An 18,079-nucleotide genomic window follows, 5' to 3' on the forward strand; every position below is an offset into this window, starting at 1 on the left:
AACATTAAAAAATAAAAATAAAAAATAAAATAAAATAAACCTAAAAGATATCCTTGTAGATTAATTCAGTTAAGTGCAACAAACATTTGCTAAATGCGTACAGTGGGGTAGGCACCACACTCACATTAGATATACCAATGTGAGTCTCCGTCCTTTAGAAGCTGAGAGACTAATGGAAAAACAGAATGTCATTGCAGTGAACAAGTTCTACAGTAGTGGAGGCAATAGCTCTACTTGTCCCAGAGATTGAGACAGGTATCAAAGGCTTCTGGAGATGAAATCACCTGGGATTAGCCTTAAAAGACAGATGAGGCCGGGTGTGGTGGCTCATGCCTGTAATCCCAGCACTTTGGGAGGCCGAGGCGGGCAGATCACAAGGTCAGGAGATTGAGACCACCCTGGCTAACACAGTGAAACCCCGTCTCTACTAAAAATACAAAAAATTAGCCTGGCGTGATGGTGGGTGCCTGTAGTCCCAGCTACTCTGGAGGCAGAGGCAGGAGAATGGCGTGAACCCCAGAGGCGGAACTTGCAGTGAGTCGAGGTCACGCCACTGCACTCCAGCCTGGGAGACAGAGCGGAACTCCATCTCAAAAAAAAAAACAAAAAAACGAAAAAAAAAAAACAGACAGATGAATATTACCTAGGGCAGGGTTTTAGCAGAAGGACAGCCTGAGCGAGTACAGGCATGGAAGACAGACTATGTTTACTTAAAGAATTGTATGCATTTCCACATTAGCAGGATTGCTGCTTTGATTCTCTGTTCATGTTTCAAATATGTGTAATGACAGTGGAAAGTCTGAAGAACCAAACTTTAGGCTCACTTTATTTCCCCACATTTGTGCAAGTGAAGTTATTAAATGTCTTAGTATGTTAGTGAAACAGGTTATGAAATCTGCCTGCACCTCACAGCAAACATAGGAAAACACATTATTAAAGATTATTTAAAATGCTTTAGTCCTACTTTTATAGAATACGGCTCTAAATTAGTTTATAAGCCAAAGGCATAAGAGGTTAAAATGACAGTGCCATCTCAACAAGAACTAATGATGTTAAGGAGTAATTAAAGTATAAATTGTTTTAACCTTCTAAAAGTGCACGTGATCTGTGATTGGCGAAAAATGAGAATAAGCGAATCTGGGTCAGCTGCCGACTGTGGCATCCACATGTGACCCACCAGCCTATTTCTCACAGGAGGATGTTTGAGATGCACAGTTCCCATGGTGCCCAAATAGAAGAAGACTGGAAAAGCTCTGCTTCTGTAAGAGCAAGGGCTCCCCCCTCCCTTTCATGCACTTTCTAGGAACAACATAAATTCAACTTTCCAACCAGGAAAAGTGGAGCATCGGGTTTACTGGAGAAAACTAGCCCAGTGCCCTTCTTTCATACCCTAGAACCAGAGAGTAACTTGACGATAAACCTTTGTGCAGACTTCTCCTTGGGTGGGGGGGGGGAAGTAATTATTAAAAAAGACATGACAGACTTAGAAACATACCTTAAATTTTAACATGCATATGTGATTCAACTTATCATTTACTGGCTTCACATTACATTTTACCTCTATACAAGTTTGGCTATTAGTTTCTTATCTCTGTAGAAACTAGGAGCAGAGCAATTATATTTATTCTTTACCTAAGTCTTTTAGAATAGATATTCTAAGAAATTCTGTATTTTTCTTTACACGAAACTTCAATAGAGCTAATATTAAGGAGAGTCCTTTTGTTTCCTACTAATTACACTCAAAGACAACTCTGCAAGAATGTAGAATCCTAAAATTTATACTGTGCATTAATTTCCTATTGTGCTTAAACATAACTATGTCTCATATTTCGGTCTTGTATTTTTTTTTTACTATAATCCTTCTAGAGGAAACTGATCAATCGAATCTGTTCACCAAACCAAATGAGGAAAGAACATAAAGAAGACATAAGACTTCAGTCAAGTGAAAAATTAACATGTGGATTGGACACTCCAATAAATTATATACCTGCCTAAGTTGTACAATTTCAGAATGCAATTTTCATTATAATGAGTTCCAATGACTCAATGATGGGGAAAAAAATCTCTGCTCATTAATATTTCAAGGTAAAGAACAAATGTTCCTTTGAACGCTTGCTTTTGTGTGTTAGTATAATTTTTAGAATTGATTGAGAATTCTGTTCCAAAACTTTAGTTGAATTCATCTACATTTGTTTAATACTAACTTAATCTATTCTATTGTATTATAATGATGGTTCTGTCAAATGAAAGGGTGAAATACCTAGATGAAGTTTAGGTTTTCTTCCTATTGTAAACTTTTGAATCTGGTTTCATTGTTTTAAATAAATTAAGGGGACACTAAAGTCCTATCATTCATTTGCTTCATTGCTGAACAGGTAAGATATAATATTACATGAATGATTACTATATTTTGTTCACACTAATAAAGCTTGTGCTCAGAAATGCCATACACACACACATACACACCTGCACACAAACACACACATTATCATTTAATGCATAAATCAATGCAAAAGGTTTTCCCATTAATATGAAATGTTACATATATATAAATGCCATATTTAAAATAATTTGTCTAACAGTAGAACTTTGTCAGAGCACTCACTGAAGCTTGCATTCCACTGAAAGAGTTATTTGTGTAAGTAGAGTATCCTGAGAAGGAAAAGAACTTACGACCTTTCTTTATAACAGAAACTCAACTCTAAATTCAATAAGATGTGCAAACTGGACATGCAGGTGAATATTTTAATAGGTTACTCTATGTTCTCAATTAAATTCTTTAATCTGTCCAGTCCCAGTTTCTCTTATTAATAAAACTTTGGAAATTTCTTTAAACCATTTACAGGAAATTTCTAGATATAGAGACTAAGGACTGTGACTATACAGCTGTCACTCTTAAGTTTAGTGAAACTTAAACAGCAAAAACAAAAAACAAAAAAGACCTTCCTGTGATACTTTATTTCCAAACTAATAAAAATCTATATGACTTTTTATTGTTGTGTGATAACAAAGTAAGTTTTTTGTATTTTGTATACTTTCAGGCCTGGCAACTGAAATTTACCTTTTAATAAATTTAAAAATCTAAATGTTAACCTACTTGTATGCTCAGAGAGTGTTTTTGTATTAAAGTGACTACTTAAAATAAAGAACAAGACTAAGAAGGGAACATTTCTGTTTATACATGTGTTTTAAAAGTAATTTTAAGAGCATTATTAGGTTAATTTAATCCAATTAATGACCCAAATGCCAAGGTAATTTTAAATTTACATTTTTAATAAAAGCAACATGTTGAAACAAGAGAGGGTGAGATTAACCTTTTCGCTCAAGTAATTTACAAGTCAAAGACAAGAAGAGATCAGAGTGAATGTGCCATCTTAACCAGAGCTACAGAATTTAGTGAATAATTAAAGTACAAATTGCTTTAACCTCCTTGAACTTTTCCAAGCAATTTCTCTGTACTTCTATATATGAATGTCTTCGTTAATTTTCTGCTACTATAACAGAATACCACAGACTGGGTAATTTAGAAGAAAAGAAATTTATTTTCTTCCTAGTTCTGGAGGCTGGGAAGGCCAAGGGCATGGCATTGACATCTGCCTTGTATCTGATGAGGACCTTCTTACTGCATGATAACAAAGCAGAAAGGCAAGCAAAAGTGTAAGATGAAGAGAGAGGAAACAAAACCAAACATATCCTTTCATCAGAAGCCCATTCCCTCTATAAGGCATTATTCCATTTATGAGAATGGAGCCCTCATGACCTAATCATGACCTTAAAGGCCCCTCCCAACACTGTTACAATGGCAATTAAATCTCAACAACGTTTCCAGAGATGACATTCGAATCATAGCAATGAATTTTTCATAGTTATATTTGGTATTCGTGAGGGAAGAAATGACCATTTCCCTTGTATTTTTATAATTAAATCAGCAAAATATTGTAGTAAAGAAATCTTTCCTGTGAAGATACCATGACCCTATGGATGGCTCATGTTGGATTTCTTGAAATTGGGGCTGGGATGGGAAGGTGTGATGATGCTGATTATGGAATTTAACTCTCCAGCCCTGGGTGTTCGCTTGTGTAGTTGTGAGCAAAAGGTCTAAATGAGGGTCAAAATGAATGGAGAAGGCTGAGAGTCATTGTGAAGAAAGAATGACCTTTTCTTGCAATAGAAATTTAATTCTGAAAACAACTCTGAATGGAGAGCCCAAGAACAGCATGGGCAAAGGGGTATTTTGGTGATATTGATATACAGTGATTGAAGAATAGCATTCTGGTTTATTCTAAACATTTATCCTATCAAATGTAGCAAGTTTCTTAGAAGAAATTCCCAAAAGCCAAATGTTATTAAAATAAAAATAAATAAATAATTTGACCCACCGTGATGCACAGACCTGTTATTGTGTCAACCAGTTCTAATGCATTTATGCCCTCAGATGTATTTAGGGGGTATGTGCATTGCCACCTGCTAACCCACTTTCAGCATCTAGATGTAAACATGTCCTCTGAATGCTCACAGCACTTATACATATTTTGTAGCATTACTATGATCTGAATTCCATACCCTACTTAACTATGATTCATTAAGATCAAGAACTTTAATTCGTTTTTGTACCTCCTGAGAGGCTTAACAAAATTTGCTTCTATTTCATGAAGCTTTTATGAATATTTAAAATGGCATGATACACAGTGACATCTTAAAGGTTGAATCTGGCATGGCGTGGTCAGAGAATCAGGTTTGGAGCCAGATTTTGAACTCTCACTATTTATTCATATAACTTTGATTTCTTTATCTGAAATATGAATATTAGAATAACTGCCTTGTGGAAATGTCACAAGATTTATATATTTATATATATTTATACAGAAAAATGAAAAACAAGGAGAAACTATTAATGTCAATACAAAAGGAAAAAAATGTACTACATCTCTCATGTAGTGAGAGATAATCCTCATGTTAGTCATGTGCAACTTTTGCAATTCTCTCCCATATCTTCTTAAACCTGAAAAGTATCTGGTTCATTCACATGTTGATGTAATGCATAGAGTGATATTCTCCACAACTGTTTCCCTCAAACTAAAGCCCCTGGATTTTTTTAAATTTTGCATAGAAACTAAATCAAGATTAACGCATAAGGAGGAAGCGCACAAATGTTTTTTGATGGAAAGAGGAATATTACAGCAAAAGATGACTCAAACATGATTATAAACACAATCTGCTTTTGTATGGGAAAATAAGCAGCTTTTCAGAATTAGTCCTAGTTTATCTTTAAAGAATGTGAAAGTGCTTATATTGAATTTGTATATAGCTGTAGAGCTTAGTATTAAGCCATAATTAATATAAGAGAAAGAAAAATAAAAGGATAAGCACAGTTACATTTTATGAGTTTACCTCCAAGGAACTATATTACTTGTCTGCAAAAGACACAACAGGTAGATTCTCAAAACAGAAAATAAATCCAGCCGGGCGCAGTGGCTCATACCTGTAATCCCAGCACTCTGGTAAGCTGAGGAGGGTAGATCATCTGAGTTCCAGACCAGTCTGGCCAACATGGTGAAACCCCATCTCTACTAAAAATACAAAAATTAGCTGGGCGTGGTGGCGCACACCTGTAATCCTAGCTGCTCAGGAGGCTGAGGCAGAAGAATTGTTTGAACCTGGGAGGCGGAGGTTGCCGTGAGCCAAGATTGTGCCACAAACTCCAGCCTGTGTGCCAGAGCAGGACTCTGACTCAAAAAAAAAAAAAAAAAAAAAAAAAAAGAGAGAAAGAAAATAAATCCAATTATGGAAAAAAATACAGTCATCGTTTTGTACCCTGAGTTGTGATTATTCATTTTTAAAAATATATTTATTATTTCCTAATATCTTATTTACCCATGAAAAGAATGAATTCTTAAGAGGTCTGATAATATTTCTTCTTAAATCTACACTTAAAATGTCAAAAGTGTGACCATAGAATGAGGGATCTTAGAATTGACAACTGGCTGAGCAGCCTGGGGTGAGAATGGTGTAAAATTCTTGGGCACTGGTATCAGAGCCAGGCCAGGGAATCATGGGAAAGGGAAGGTGAGAGTGCTCATCATCTGACTGATTATGGAATTTATTATGCTTATGGTTCCAAATTTGAACACTGGAAAGTGATGTAGACCACCTGGGATCATTTGGAAGACGGAAAGCAGACTAGGCTGGATGCATCAACATACCCTATCTGAACATACAGTCAGCACATGAAGGACAGCTGGAGGAGAGAGGGAGAGGAATGGAAGAAGAATGAGAAAGTGAGCTAGGTCCTGAAGAGCTGCGCATCCAGCTGTGCCTAAGCAGACACAACCTCTTCTCAGTTATAGGAGCCAATAAGTCCCCTCTTTGCTTAAGCTGATTTTTTAAAATTAGGCTTTTTGTCATTTATAACAGAAAGTCTTAACTAAAGTAACAGAAACTTAAATTAGATGATTGGGCTGACACCTTATATCCAATAAAGACTGCATTCCAGGTATAAGACTTAATACAGAATTTATGAAGGAAATGTCTAAAGATTGCACAATTCTAAAACTCTCACCAACAGCAAAGGTATAAAAGTGTAAGGAGGCCGGACGTGGTGGCTCAAGCCTGTAATCCCAGCACTTTGGGAGGCCGAGACGGGCGGATCACGAGGTCAGGAGATCAAGACCATCCTGGCTAATATGGTGAAACTCCATCTCTACTAAAAAATACAAAAAACTAGCCAGGCGAGGTGGCGGGCGCCTGTGGTCCCAGCTACTCGGGAGGCTGAGACAGGAGAATGGCGTAAACCTGGGAAGCGGAGCTTGCAGTGAACTGAGATCCGGCCACTGCACTCCAGCCTGGGCGACAGAGCGAGACTCCGTCTCAAAAACAAACAAAAAAAAATGTAAGGAGTTGGTGACTGAAAGGGAGTGTAGAGAAGAGAGCTGTTTGTGTGTCTTCAATATCTCTCCTAAGGAGGAGAGGTGAGGGGTTCTCCTCTCTTCACTTTGTCAAGAGCTCTAGAGGGTCTTGGGAGAACTTGAATGTGTCCTTGGAATGTCATAGAATTATGACTCTCACTTGAGAAATCTAAAGGGCAAACAAATGGCCCCAGTGCTGCCTTGAAAGTATATTGAGGAGAGATTGGAAAACTAGGGATGACAAGCATTCCTACAGTTTTAAGAGGCAGTGAAAAATGAGTTTCTTGTGGGCTGTATACACACCAGCTGGGAAAAAAAAATGTTCCTGTGGGTTATCTTTGGTCATGTTGGAAATGACTTCCTAGAGAGGCCAAAGCTTTTAAGAGAAAGAAAGTGGAAGTGTTGCCAGACATCTGATACTTTGTTTGCCCATGAGGGAGGGAAGAAGGATGCAGGCAAACAACTAAAACAGACATGGATTTATACAAGCCAAGAGAATAGTAGATGAAAAGTCCCAAGTGATGGGAAAATTCTGAAGAACCCACAAGGGCACATACAAGAGAAAGGTTCCAATGTAAATCTCTGCCAAGAGAAAATGTGGGACCACTGTGAAATACTGGTCTAGTCAGAACTTTCCTACTCCTTTACCTCGGTTTTTCCTTCCTGTTTTCCAATGCTAGAGGGTTTGGAAACTGAGTAGCAAGATGGAAGAAAAGCAATAAATGCTCCAGTTTGGGGTTGGTGAGGAGAAGTTGACCACATCATTCCTTTCCTGAATCCAGGGAAGAAAAGGAATATAAACATTAATTTTAAATCAGAAAGGAAATGTCGATTACTGCATCAGTATAGATATTTTGATTACAAACTGGAGAGCCATTTGTATTACCTAATGGTGACCAGAAGAGTAATAGAATGTTTGGCCAGAGTAAGAGTGCAAGGACCAATTCTACAGAAGACATTTAAAAGGACACAGGAGACACGACTCAAATCATTTCTCATTGAATTCTATGAGTCTTGTTTACTTAACACAACCATTATACAGATAGAAGTATTAATGTAGCAAAAGCATTTGTTGATGACTTAGATAAGGCATAATGGGAAAAAAGACTTATACATTATTAGTAACTGTAAATTGACTCAGAAACAATAGAGCAATGTATTCCAAAATTCACAAATTTGCCTATATATTTTTGACCCAGTATTTCCATTTTGAAGAATGTGCTCCAGTAAAATTACAAAAAAGTGTAAATTATTATTTTGTAATTAACTTTACATATTAATTGCATCAACGAATAGCAAAAAGAAAATAGCCCAAATGTTCACTAACTTAGTAATGTCTCTGTGTCAGTCATAATTTACATATTAGCATATTAACAAAATAATTATGTAGCCAATTAAAAAGTACGTGTACACTTTTTCTACAAGTGAAAATGGGTGTAGAATTTTTAATGAAAAAATAGAAAACATAGTATGATCATTCTGAACTAAAAAAATATGTGGTGCATACATTTTAAAGCTCAAAAAGAAAAACTTCAACACTCAGTAGTTTCTTTCTTGTTTTTCTTTTTTTTTTTAATTATTATTATACTTTAAGTTCTAGGGTACATGTGCATAACGTGCAGGTTTGTTACATGTGTATACTTGTGCCATGTTGCTGTGCTGCACCCATCAACTCGTCAGCACCCAACAACTCGTCATTTACATCAGGTATAACTCCCAATGCAATCCCTCTCCCCTCCCCCCTCCCCATGATTCTTGTTTTTGTTCAAGAACTAGTGGTACTGATTTCCAATGCAGTACTAACATTTCTGGCTCCTGTGGAATGTTTTTCTAAGTTAGAGCTCTACTTCAAAACTGAAGACCGGAGACATCTTGGGTCTGCCCCATGTTCATATCTCATGAAACATGTTTTTTGGGGTGTACTTAAACTGTGCCATGACTCTGCAAAAATAAGCCTTGAAAGCTGAAGGAGAAATGTTTCAAAGAGAAGGAAAGCCAGAAATATCTCTGTTTCCTAACTCAACAATCAGATAACTTAGTTTATATACCTTGGAAGGAATGTGATTCCATTTTTTAAATGTGAAGTGTTTCTAAAACTTTTTTTATATTAAAACATATTAGAAAGACAAATATCACATGTTCTCACTCATATGTGGGAGCTAAACATGTGGACTTCATGAAGAAAGAAAGTAGATTGGGTAGATAGGCAGTCACCAGAGGGTGGGCAGGAGAGTGGGGAGGGGATGATGAAGGCAAAATAAAGAACACAATTGTGTTTATTACCACTGAGGTGTATATGTAAAATGGTAAAGATGGCAAATTATACACGTATATTTTACCTCAATAAAAATATAAACGGGGTTTAAAACCTAGATGATGGGTTGATAGGGGCAGCAAACCACCATGGCACATGTATACCTATGTAACAAACCAGCACATTCTGCACATGTGTCCTGGAACTCAAAGTAAATAAATTAATTAATTAAATAAAATAAAACAGACATATATGTATGTCAAATATATCAGTTTGACATAATATTAGGAGCAAGTGTGTATATAATCCTTCATCAGGTTAATACATTTTAATTCATCATTCAAATCCTAGTTTGAAAAATCGGGCTACTTCTCCATTTTAGCGCCTAAGGAAGCAACAAGAGAGTACACTCCTAGCAACAGAAGGCAGAAAATTGTGCCTCTGTTGTTTCTCCCTCAAAATAAGTCTGCTCTAGGAAAGAGTTTACTTCTAGAACTGTAGTAGTCATCCTATATAGCAATGACCACGGTTCCCACCAGGGCTTACGATGTGGTTTGGCTATGTCCTCACTCAAATCTCATCTTGAATTGTAGTTCCCATAATCCCCATATGTCGTGGAAGGGACCCTGTGGGAGGTAATTTAGTCATGAAGGTGGTTACCCTCATGCTCCTCATGCTGTTCTCATAATAGTGAGTGAGTTCTCACAAGATCTGCTGGTTTTATAAGTGGCTTCTTCCTTCGCTTGGCACTCATTCTCTCTCCTGCCACCCTGTGAAGAGGTGACTTCTGCCATGATTGTAAGTTTTCTGAAGCCTCCCCAGCCATGGGGAACGGTAAGTCAATTAAACCTATTTCCTTTATAAACTACCCAGTCTCAGGCAGTTCTTTATAGCAGCGTGAGAATGGATTAATACAACTTACAAAGAAAACCTGAAAGAAAAGCAAATGAAGCCCTCATCTCTCACTGGGACCATCTGAGCAAAAGATATAGGACCTATAAGTTGCCCACATTTTCTGACACATATAGCTCTTCACTTCTAAAGCCAAACAGAATCCTCTAAAACATGATAACCATGTAATCAATTGTTTTTTTGAAAAACCTTTAAGAATTCGTTTTTAATTTACTTACCTCAAAGTTTTTACAAAACTTCCAATATATGGAAGATCCAGGTTCCCAGCTTTCTTCCCTTATTCTTGTTAAATACAGGTACACAGCACGACCTCAAGTATCATGCAATTTGTTCACGCTTCTCTTTCTTCCAGTGTACCATGAAAGCCTTGACTGAGGCGGTGACAGAACACCTTCACATCTCACTCCTTCACTGTGTCTAGAATAGAGTCCACTGAAGTGATTATTGCATAGACCAGTTTACTCCTTTTGAAACCAAAACTAGGACAGACCTAGAATTTTTTCTCAAGGATTTTGCAGACAGGGAAGTAAAAATAGTTTTCTTGATACTTTGAAGTTTCTTGAAGCAAAGTGATCAATGTTGATTTTTGCATTTCTAGGAATGACTTTTCCCACAATTTCTCTACCAGGGTTGAAAACTGGACTCGAAACCTAACTCTTCTATCTGGTTTCTAGTCACTTGGCTAGCCCTGTTCTTGTAAGCAGATACTTTGCTGTATCCTCAAGCCTTGATTTGCTCCCGATTCCACACCTACCCAGCCTATTTGCTGCTACCCATTTGAGTTTGAATATTTTCACAACCTGAGATTATTATTACTTTATCCCACCTAATTGATTGTATATAGTATTAACTAGGGCAATGTAAGACCCAAAGTATAATTTTGCTTACACACAAGAAGTTTATTTCTTTCTCAGGTAATGGTACAGGAATAGTACACTAGACCTGTGGGAAAAGTGATTATCCTTTATATCATCATTTATGGATCTAAACTGATAGCATGTAGCCCAAAGCCAAGAATTTTGGGGGATGTACTGTTTTCTCACTAGGTTGAAATGCAGTTTCCCATGGCCAGACAACCAATAAACTAAGAAAAGTAAAGTAATCTGCCCACTACCATACCCAAAACACATTGGTAGAGCTGGGTTAAGATATGGGCAATAAAAATTACCATTCAAAAGAGAGATTAATGTGAAACCCACATCAGTCATAGGTCCATAGCAATGAGAGAATCTACTGGGCAAACATTGTGAAGACTCCTTCCCAGGAAGTAGAAGAAATGTCATTGTTCACCATGGCTCTTGGCTTTGCACTTGGAAAGTTTCTTCCTTGGTCATTTAATACTATGGCCACATGTAAGTGAGTGTTAGGAAGTGTGGGCTCACTGCAAGCTGTTCAGATTTCACAACACGTTGTCTTATGATGCTAGGTTTATTTTAGAGAGGAAATAGGCAAAGGCTTTTCAAGCCAGTCTCATGGTTACTTTGGCAATACTCTTCCCTTAGAAACCTGTGATTTCTAATCAATTTGCTGATTTCCAATCAATTTCACTGAGCTCCATTTGCCTGACTACACCCAAAATTATTTCAGAGACATAGTTTTAAATCTCTTTATTTTTCTGAGCACTTGCCTTTAACTTAATGGCAGCTTCTTTGATGCATGTGAAATAATGGGCGAAGATGAAAGTCATATTCTTGTTGTGATCTTAGCCACAGGGCTGAGTTCCTTTGGTTAATGAGAAGCATTGATACGTATTTTGCCTCTAAGCCTTTTTCAGTCTTATCTCCTACAGTTTTAGGACTGGAAGTATCTGGCTTTTCTAACACTTTGAAATCTTTAATTTTTCTAACACTTTGAAATCTTTAATTTCTTCTGGAAAATCAGCCAACACCTTCCTGAACTTATTTTTTCTTACAATATTGCTAAAAGCAGTAACAGTCAACAAACAATAAAATGTGGGCTCTTTCTAAACTCTCCTAAACTACAGATGCAGAAGATACATAGTATTTTTTTAGTTATTGTAACAAAACTTATTAAATAGCTTACCTCAGCATAGCATAAATATGCTGCTTTCTAGCATTTATTATCTAATTCTTTATCTCCTGACACCCAAATACTAACTTAATGCCATATATGTCAGGATTTTGTTACGGCACCTGATTTCAAACTGCATGTTCTTTTTCCACTGCAAAAGGATCTGCTAATACTCATAAGAAGCATCTTGGGGAGCCAAGGCAGGAGGAACAGTTGAGCCAAGGAGTTCGAGACCAGTCTGGGCAACATGGCGAAACCCCATCTCTACTACAAATACAAAAATTAGCAAGGCATGGTGGCATATGCCGGTAGTCCCAGCTGTGTCGGAGGCTGAGGTGGGAAAGACCATCTGAGCCAGGGAAGTGGAGGTTGCAGTGAGGTGAAATTATACCACTGAACTCCAGCCTGGACCACCCAGTGAGACCATGTCTCAAAAAATAAATAAATAAATAGAAATTATTATAATAAAACAGAAAACATGATACACATCACTGGTTAGGTACCACCCAGTCCTCTAGCAGTTGAGCTGAGGAAAAGAGATCATATTCAGCTATGGGTTTCAGGAGGACTTAAAGGGTTAGAGATTAGAGGGAAGCACTCAGACCCAGGGAAATGTGAAGCGTACACTAGAAACATACATTAAAACATATGGGGCTCAAAAGTAGGAGCCAAGTTTGAGAAAGCAGGCTCAGGTCAGGTCACAAGTCACACCTGATGGACTCTAGGGCAAATCATACTCCTCTACATCTGGAGTATCTCCCTTTTAGATCAAGATGGCAAAATGATCATGTGAGTTTATATTCTCTCTTTTCTAAGACTCCATCTAAATTACAAAAACAAAATGAAATTAACAGAAGGGAAAATAACAACAGATGAGTAATTTTAATAAATATTTTGAAAACTGAAAGCAAATGAAAGAATTCTGACTGATGAAGTAGAAAGGGGCAAAAAGATGATTTGTACAATAAGGTTTCCCCCCAAGATTGAATGAGCTACCTGGAAAACACCAAGACCGCCTGTGTGAGTGTTAGCTCCTAGGGCATAAGATGAACAGTGGAGAGAGGTTGGAAGAGAAAATTGTTGCAGAATATCATAGTGGTTAAAAGCATAGTTTTTATGCCAGAGTACATGGGTGTAATCCAAGTTCTGCCACTTACTAGTTGTGAGGTCTTGGACTAGTTAATTAATCTCTCTGGGACTTTTCTTATGTGTAAAATGTACTGACGATAACACTCGTACCTTCTGAAAGAGCAATAGTGAGGACTGAGTTAATACCAATCATTTAGAATGGTACTTGGTGCACTGTTAGTGATTAATTAATGTTCGTTAATAATTTTTATTATAATTGCTTATAACTTTGATTTCACAAATATTTACAAATATTCCCCATCTACCCTACCCCAGCAGCCTCTGGTAACCACTGTTATCCGATAGAGTTGTCCAGGTTCTTGGCGTGTTGAACAAAGAATTGAACAAAATGCACAAAGTAACAAAAGAACAAAGCAATGAAAGACAAAGCAACAGAAGAATGGAGTAAGGAAAGCACAGATTTGTTGAAGACCATTCACAGACTGGAAGCGGGCTTAAGCAAGGGGTTCAAAGCCTCTCCAATTGGGGTTTTCTGGTTTTGGGGAATTTTTTTTTTTTTTTTTTAGAGAAAGTCTCTCTCATTCAGGCTGGAGTGCAATGGCATGATCTCTGCTCACTGCAACCTCTGCCTCTGGGGTTCAAGCAATTCTCCTGTCTCAGTCTCTCAAGTAGCTAGGATTACAGGCGCCCACCACCACGCCCGGCTAATTTTTGTTTGTTTGTTAGATTTTTAATAGAGATGGAGTTTCGCCATGTTGGCCAGGCTGGTCTCAAACTCCCAACCTCAAGTGATCCACCTGCCTCAGCCTCCCAGAGTGCTGGGATTACAGGTGTGAGCCACTGCGCCTGGCCCCAATTAGGGTTTTTATGAAGCCAAGAGAACCTGGCAATGCTCCTCGGTACCCTTTAGAAGCCTCCAATTGGCTACACCCTATGAAGGATTAGCCTGCAACCAATCAAAGGCTGAAGTGGAGGCTTAGCTCATGGTCAAGCAGAGGCTGAAGTGGAAACTTCTGTCTTTTTATCACAGGAGTGAGGATGTGGCCTGCATGCTGCCCAGTCTTGCCTAGAACTCACTGCACCTGCTGTTCTCTTGCTTCTGCAAACTGACTGCACCTGCTATTCCTTTGCTTATGCCCCAACCCTTGGCTATCGTAATTCCCTATTCTCCTGCCTCACTATTACTGCATTCTCTACTTCTAAATAAAAATAAAATAAAATACAAACCATTTGCATGTATTATAGTCATGATTTGTTATTTCAAGCTATGTTTAAAACGTAAAGCCCATTACAGTAGGATAGATGAGAAGAAAGAAGGGTCTGAACAAAGCCAACAGCAGAGAACATGCAGAAGGGGAATGAAGACTTCAGCCTGGACTCTCATTAGGTGGTTGTCCAGGATAACATGAAGTCTCGTGTGAAATATATTGGAAAAGAACAAGATTCAGTCAAGTACCCAAGGTGCCTGACTGCTGAAACTGCACTGTAATTTACAAAGCAAAGACAAGTTTATCATACTGTGAGATCCTTGACGGCAAGGACCAAGTTCTATTCAAATCTTTGTCAAAAACCAGATTTTTGATAGGCTTACTTTAGTGTCCATTGATCTTAACTATAGTTCACCTGTCAGGAGTTAAGGTCCCTCCTCAACAGCAAAGAGAATGATAGGCACAGGGGTAGGAGCACATAGAGAAGGGCCTGACTTTCAAATGAACTCCAGAGAGCACTCGTAACCTCCAGGACACAGCAGATCCTACTGAAATGGCTGGGTCAGAAATCTCTGAGGGACTGCAGGATGCCCACACCTCAGAAAGGACAGGTAAAACCAAAGGACCTGGGGCCCCAATGTGCAGCATGTTTCCTCTTCTGGTACACACCAGACACATTCTGACTGCCTTACCCTTGGAGTCAGAAGGAGTGTCTGAGGTCTGTTTTCTCTCATCCTGAAAACAGAGAGTACAGCAGGCCTTGGCCATATGCTGTATGCCTCCCCTAAGTGAGCATTAAGACACATTCTGACTGCCTTACCCTTGGAGTCAGAAGGGGGAGTGTCTGAGGTCTCTTTTCTCCCATCCTAAAAACAGGGAGTACAGCAGGCCTTGGCCATATGCTATATGCCTCCCCTAAGTGAGCATTAAGAAGATTGTCACAAATCTGCTATGGTCAGCATGTGCATTTGAATAAATGAATGTTATTACCTCTCAAGGTGACTGCTTTGAATGTATAAATTCTAAAGTATTTCAGAAACCTCAGACATTACTTTACAGTCACACCATGATAAAATCTGGTAGGTCTGATGACAAGGAATGGTGTTTGTTGCATATTTTAAAGATTACAGACAGTTCTATATTAAAAGTTCTTTCTGCGGGTGAGGGGGCTGTGGGATGGGGGAGATGTCAGGATATTTATAGAGCTTAATTTCACTTGGTGGGATTATAGCTAATTTTTGTCTCTTCATACTTTTTTTCTAGCTTCTTAATTTTCTGTAACAAAACTATATTACATTTTTAAAGAGACAATAACAAAAGCCATTAACTTTTTCAAAATTAAATATATATACACATATATACATATAGTTATATATTTACATATATACATATAGTCATACACACATACACACACACACACACACACACACACACACATAGTGACAAGACAGTTGCTAGTACACATCCCCCTAACAGAGTTACATTAGTCTGTATGGGGTTTTACTTATAATTGACATAAATAGTTATCCTAAGCTATGAGTCCTTTGACTATGTTGCATGTCTAACATGTTCCAGTGACCATTCAATTGTGGATTACAGAGACTATCATTGTCCAAATTAGAGTCAAGAATTTCAGTCCTGTGGGAAGCATCCAAAAAGTTCTTCAGCACAGACAGGTTTAGGAATAAAACTGGAGATATTTTGAGTGGTTCTCATTTTTATAAGCTTGGTCCTGAACTTATCTGCCCCTTAGAGTTATTCTTAGAATTGATTTCATGCTCAGGTCAATCATTTCACAGTGAAGAATATACAATTTCTCAAACTGCCTTCTTTCTCAATTTTATGACTAGAGTTCAGCCTGAGTTCACATAATCAGCTGATGAACATCACTCAATGGAGCATATTAACTAGAATTGTTGTCTCCATCTGGGTCTCTTCCAAATGGTCTTGTCAAATGCTATCAGAGCATCATATATTAGAGAATATGTTATCTCAGCCTCCACTTAAGTTACTCATAGATTGTTCTTGACCCTTCTCACAGCTCTTCTCTCTTGTAGGTGGTGTTATTGGTAACATAATTTGCTCTGACAAAAGCAAATAAAGGAAATTGTAGACCTTTATTATTCAACTGGATAAAACTGAAGTTGAGAAATGATTGCAAATATTGCCAACCAGGTGAAAATTATTTCCATTCTCAGCTGAACGCTATTACCTTTAAATCAAAAGTAATCAGTTTAATGTAAGTCTTACCTAAGTCTATTAAACTTTTTCTAGGCCTACCAAAGCATAAAAACGCTGAATATTTTAATGTCCTCAGATTAAAGTATCCACATCTCTGAATATTCTGAAATTTTAAAACGAAATCACTAAAAGGTGATCAGCAGCATTTATTCATACTAAAAAGAATGGATGAGATGGCATGGAATATAGTAACAGCCCCACAGCTTGTCTCCGTGTCTCTCCTCCTGTTTTTTATATTCCCTCCTTCACAGAGCAATTTTTTAAACTATAAATTAGATCATGTATTTCTCCTACTTAAAATCTCCAGTAGGTTTTTCACTGCACCAGAATAAAATCACCACTTGTTAGTATGCTCTCTGAAGTTCTGACCTGTCCACGTGCTCAGCTCACCTGGCCTGACCCCTCAACCCTCTCCTACTCTCTCCTGTCATTCGGTTGCAGCCACTGAATTTTTCCCCAAAACTCCAACATACTAAGCTTGCTCCTTTCTTAGGAACTTTGTTCTAATTTTTTCTCCTTTTTTTGCTTCATGTCTTTGCTTGACTGCCTCCATATTATTCCTGTCTCACACCTTCAAAGATTTCTGATAACTGTATTTTTCATCTTCTTTGTTTACTATGTATCCTCAGAGCCCAGAATAATGGCTAGAACATAGGAAAACTCAGTAAAATTTCATTGAATGAAATAAGTCTTCCCTGCCTACCCAGAGCAAAGCAGCTTGTGGTCTCCTTCCCATTAATTTCTCTTTCATTTTCTTCCTATATTTGTTTCATAGCACTCAGCGCCCAGGACTACCCTCCTTATTTGTATAACTGATTATTGGCAAGTCTCAATTCAGCAGGGTAAAAAAAATTAATTTTAAAAATTTGCTTATACTGTATGGAATATACTTTTCCTATTTCCTGTTCCTATTCCCTAGAAACATCTTGGGAAGATAGGAAACTTTCTGGTCTTTTTTGTTATTAAAATTTCAAAACACCAATCATATATCTAAATGAAAGCTCTACAGCTACCTTCTTTTTTCTAGGTTTTTGTGCCTCTGGGATTGGGATTAGAGGAAGAAAGCAGAGAAAGGACATCTTTTTACTTCACCATTCATGGTGTATAGCTACTAACCTGGCTTACATGGACTGGCCACTAAGGGACTCTAGGGGTCAGAATCTAAATGCTGAGTCTCTCAAGGGCATAGAGAGAATTTCAGAGGGCCTCACCATGACATAGGGATTAAACTCCAGTTCTGCCCAGTTCTCATCACCAAATCCTTATCCCAGCCCCTTGCCTAGGGGACTGTCCTCCTGGGTAAGATCAGCAAGATAACTCTTCAGTCACATTCCATTTGATCCTTTGAATACTCTGGGGTCCTTCCCCACCAAATGGATGGAGTCCAGCTGCTCAATCACTGCCTTTCCCAGAGCTCTGCTGTCCAACCACAATTCCCT

The 18,079-nt window shown here is 38.0% G+C and overlaps 1 protein-coding gene across 3 annotated transcripts in view; it reads left to right on the forward strand.

Moving 5' to 3' along the window:
• Positions 1–3,976, forward strand: part of GYPA (glycophorin A (MNS blood group)) — a 39,881-nt gene extending 35,905 nt beyond the window's left edge. For all 3 annotated transcript variants that reach the window (XM_050791082.1, XM_050791084.1, XM_050791083.1), the window contains one exon: positions 1,867–3,976. In XM_050791082.1, coding sequence (XP_050647039.1) covers positions 1,867–1,919 — 53 coding nt within the window. In that variant the 3' untranslated portion in view covers positions 1,920–3,976. The remainder of the gene's footprint in view (positions 1–1,866) is intronic.
• The last annotated feature ends 14,103 nt before the right edge of the window (positions 3,977–18,079 follow it).

Source organism: Macaca thibetana, chromosome 5 (assembly GCF_024542745.1).
Source record: "Macaca thibetana thibetana isolate TM-01 chromosome 5, ASM2454274v1, whole genome shotgun sequence".
NCBI lineage: Eukaryota > Metazoa > Chordata > Mammalia > Primates > Cercopithecidae > Macaca > Macaca thibetana.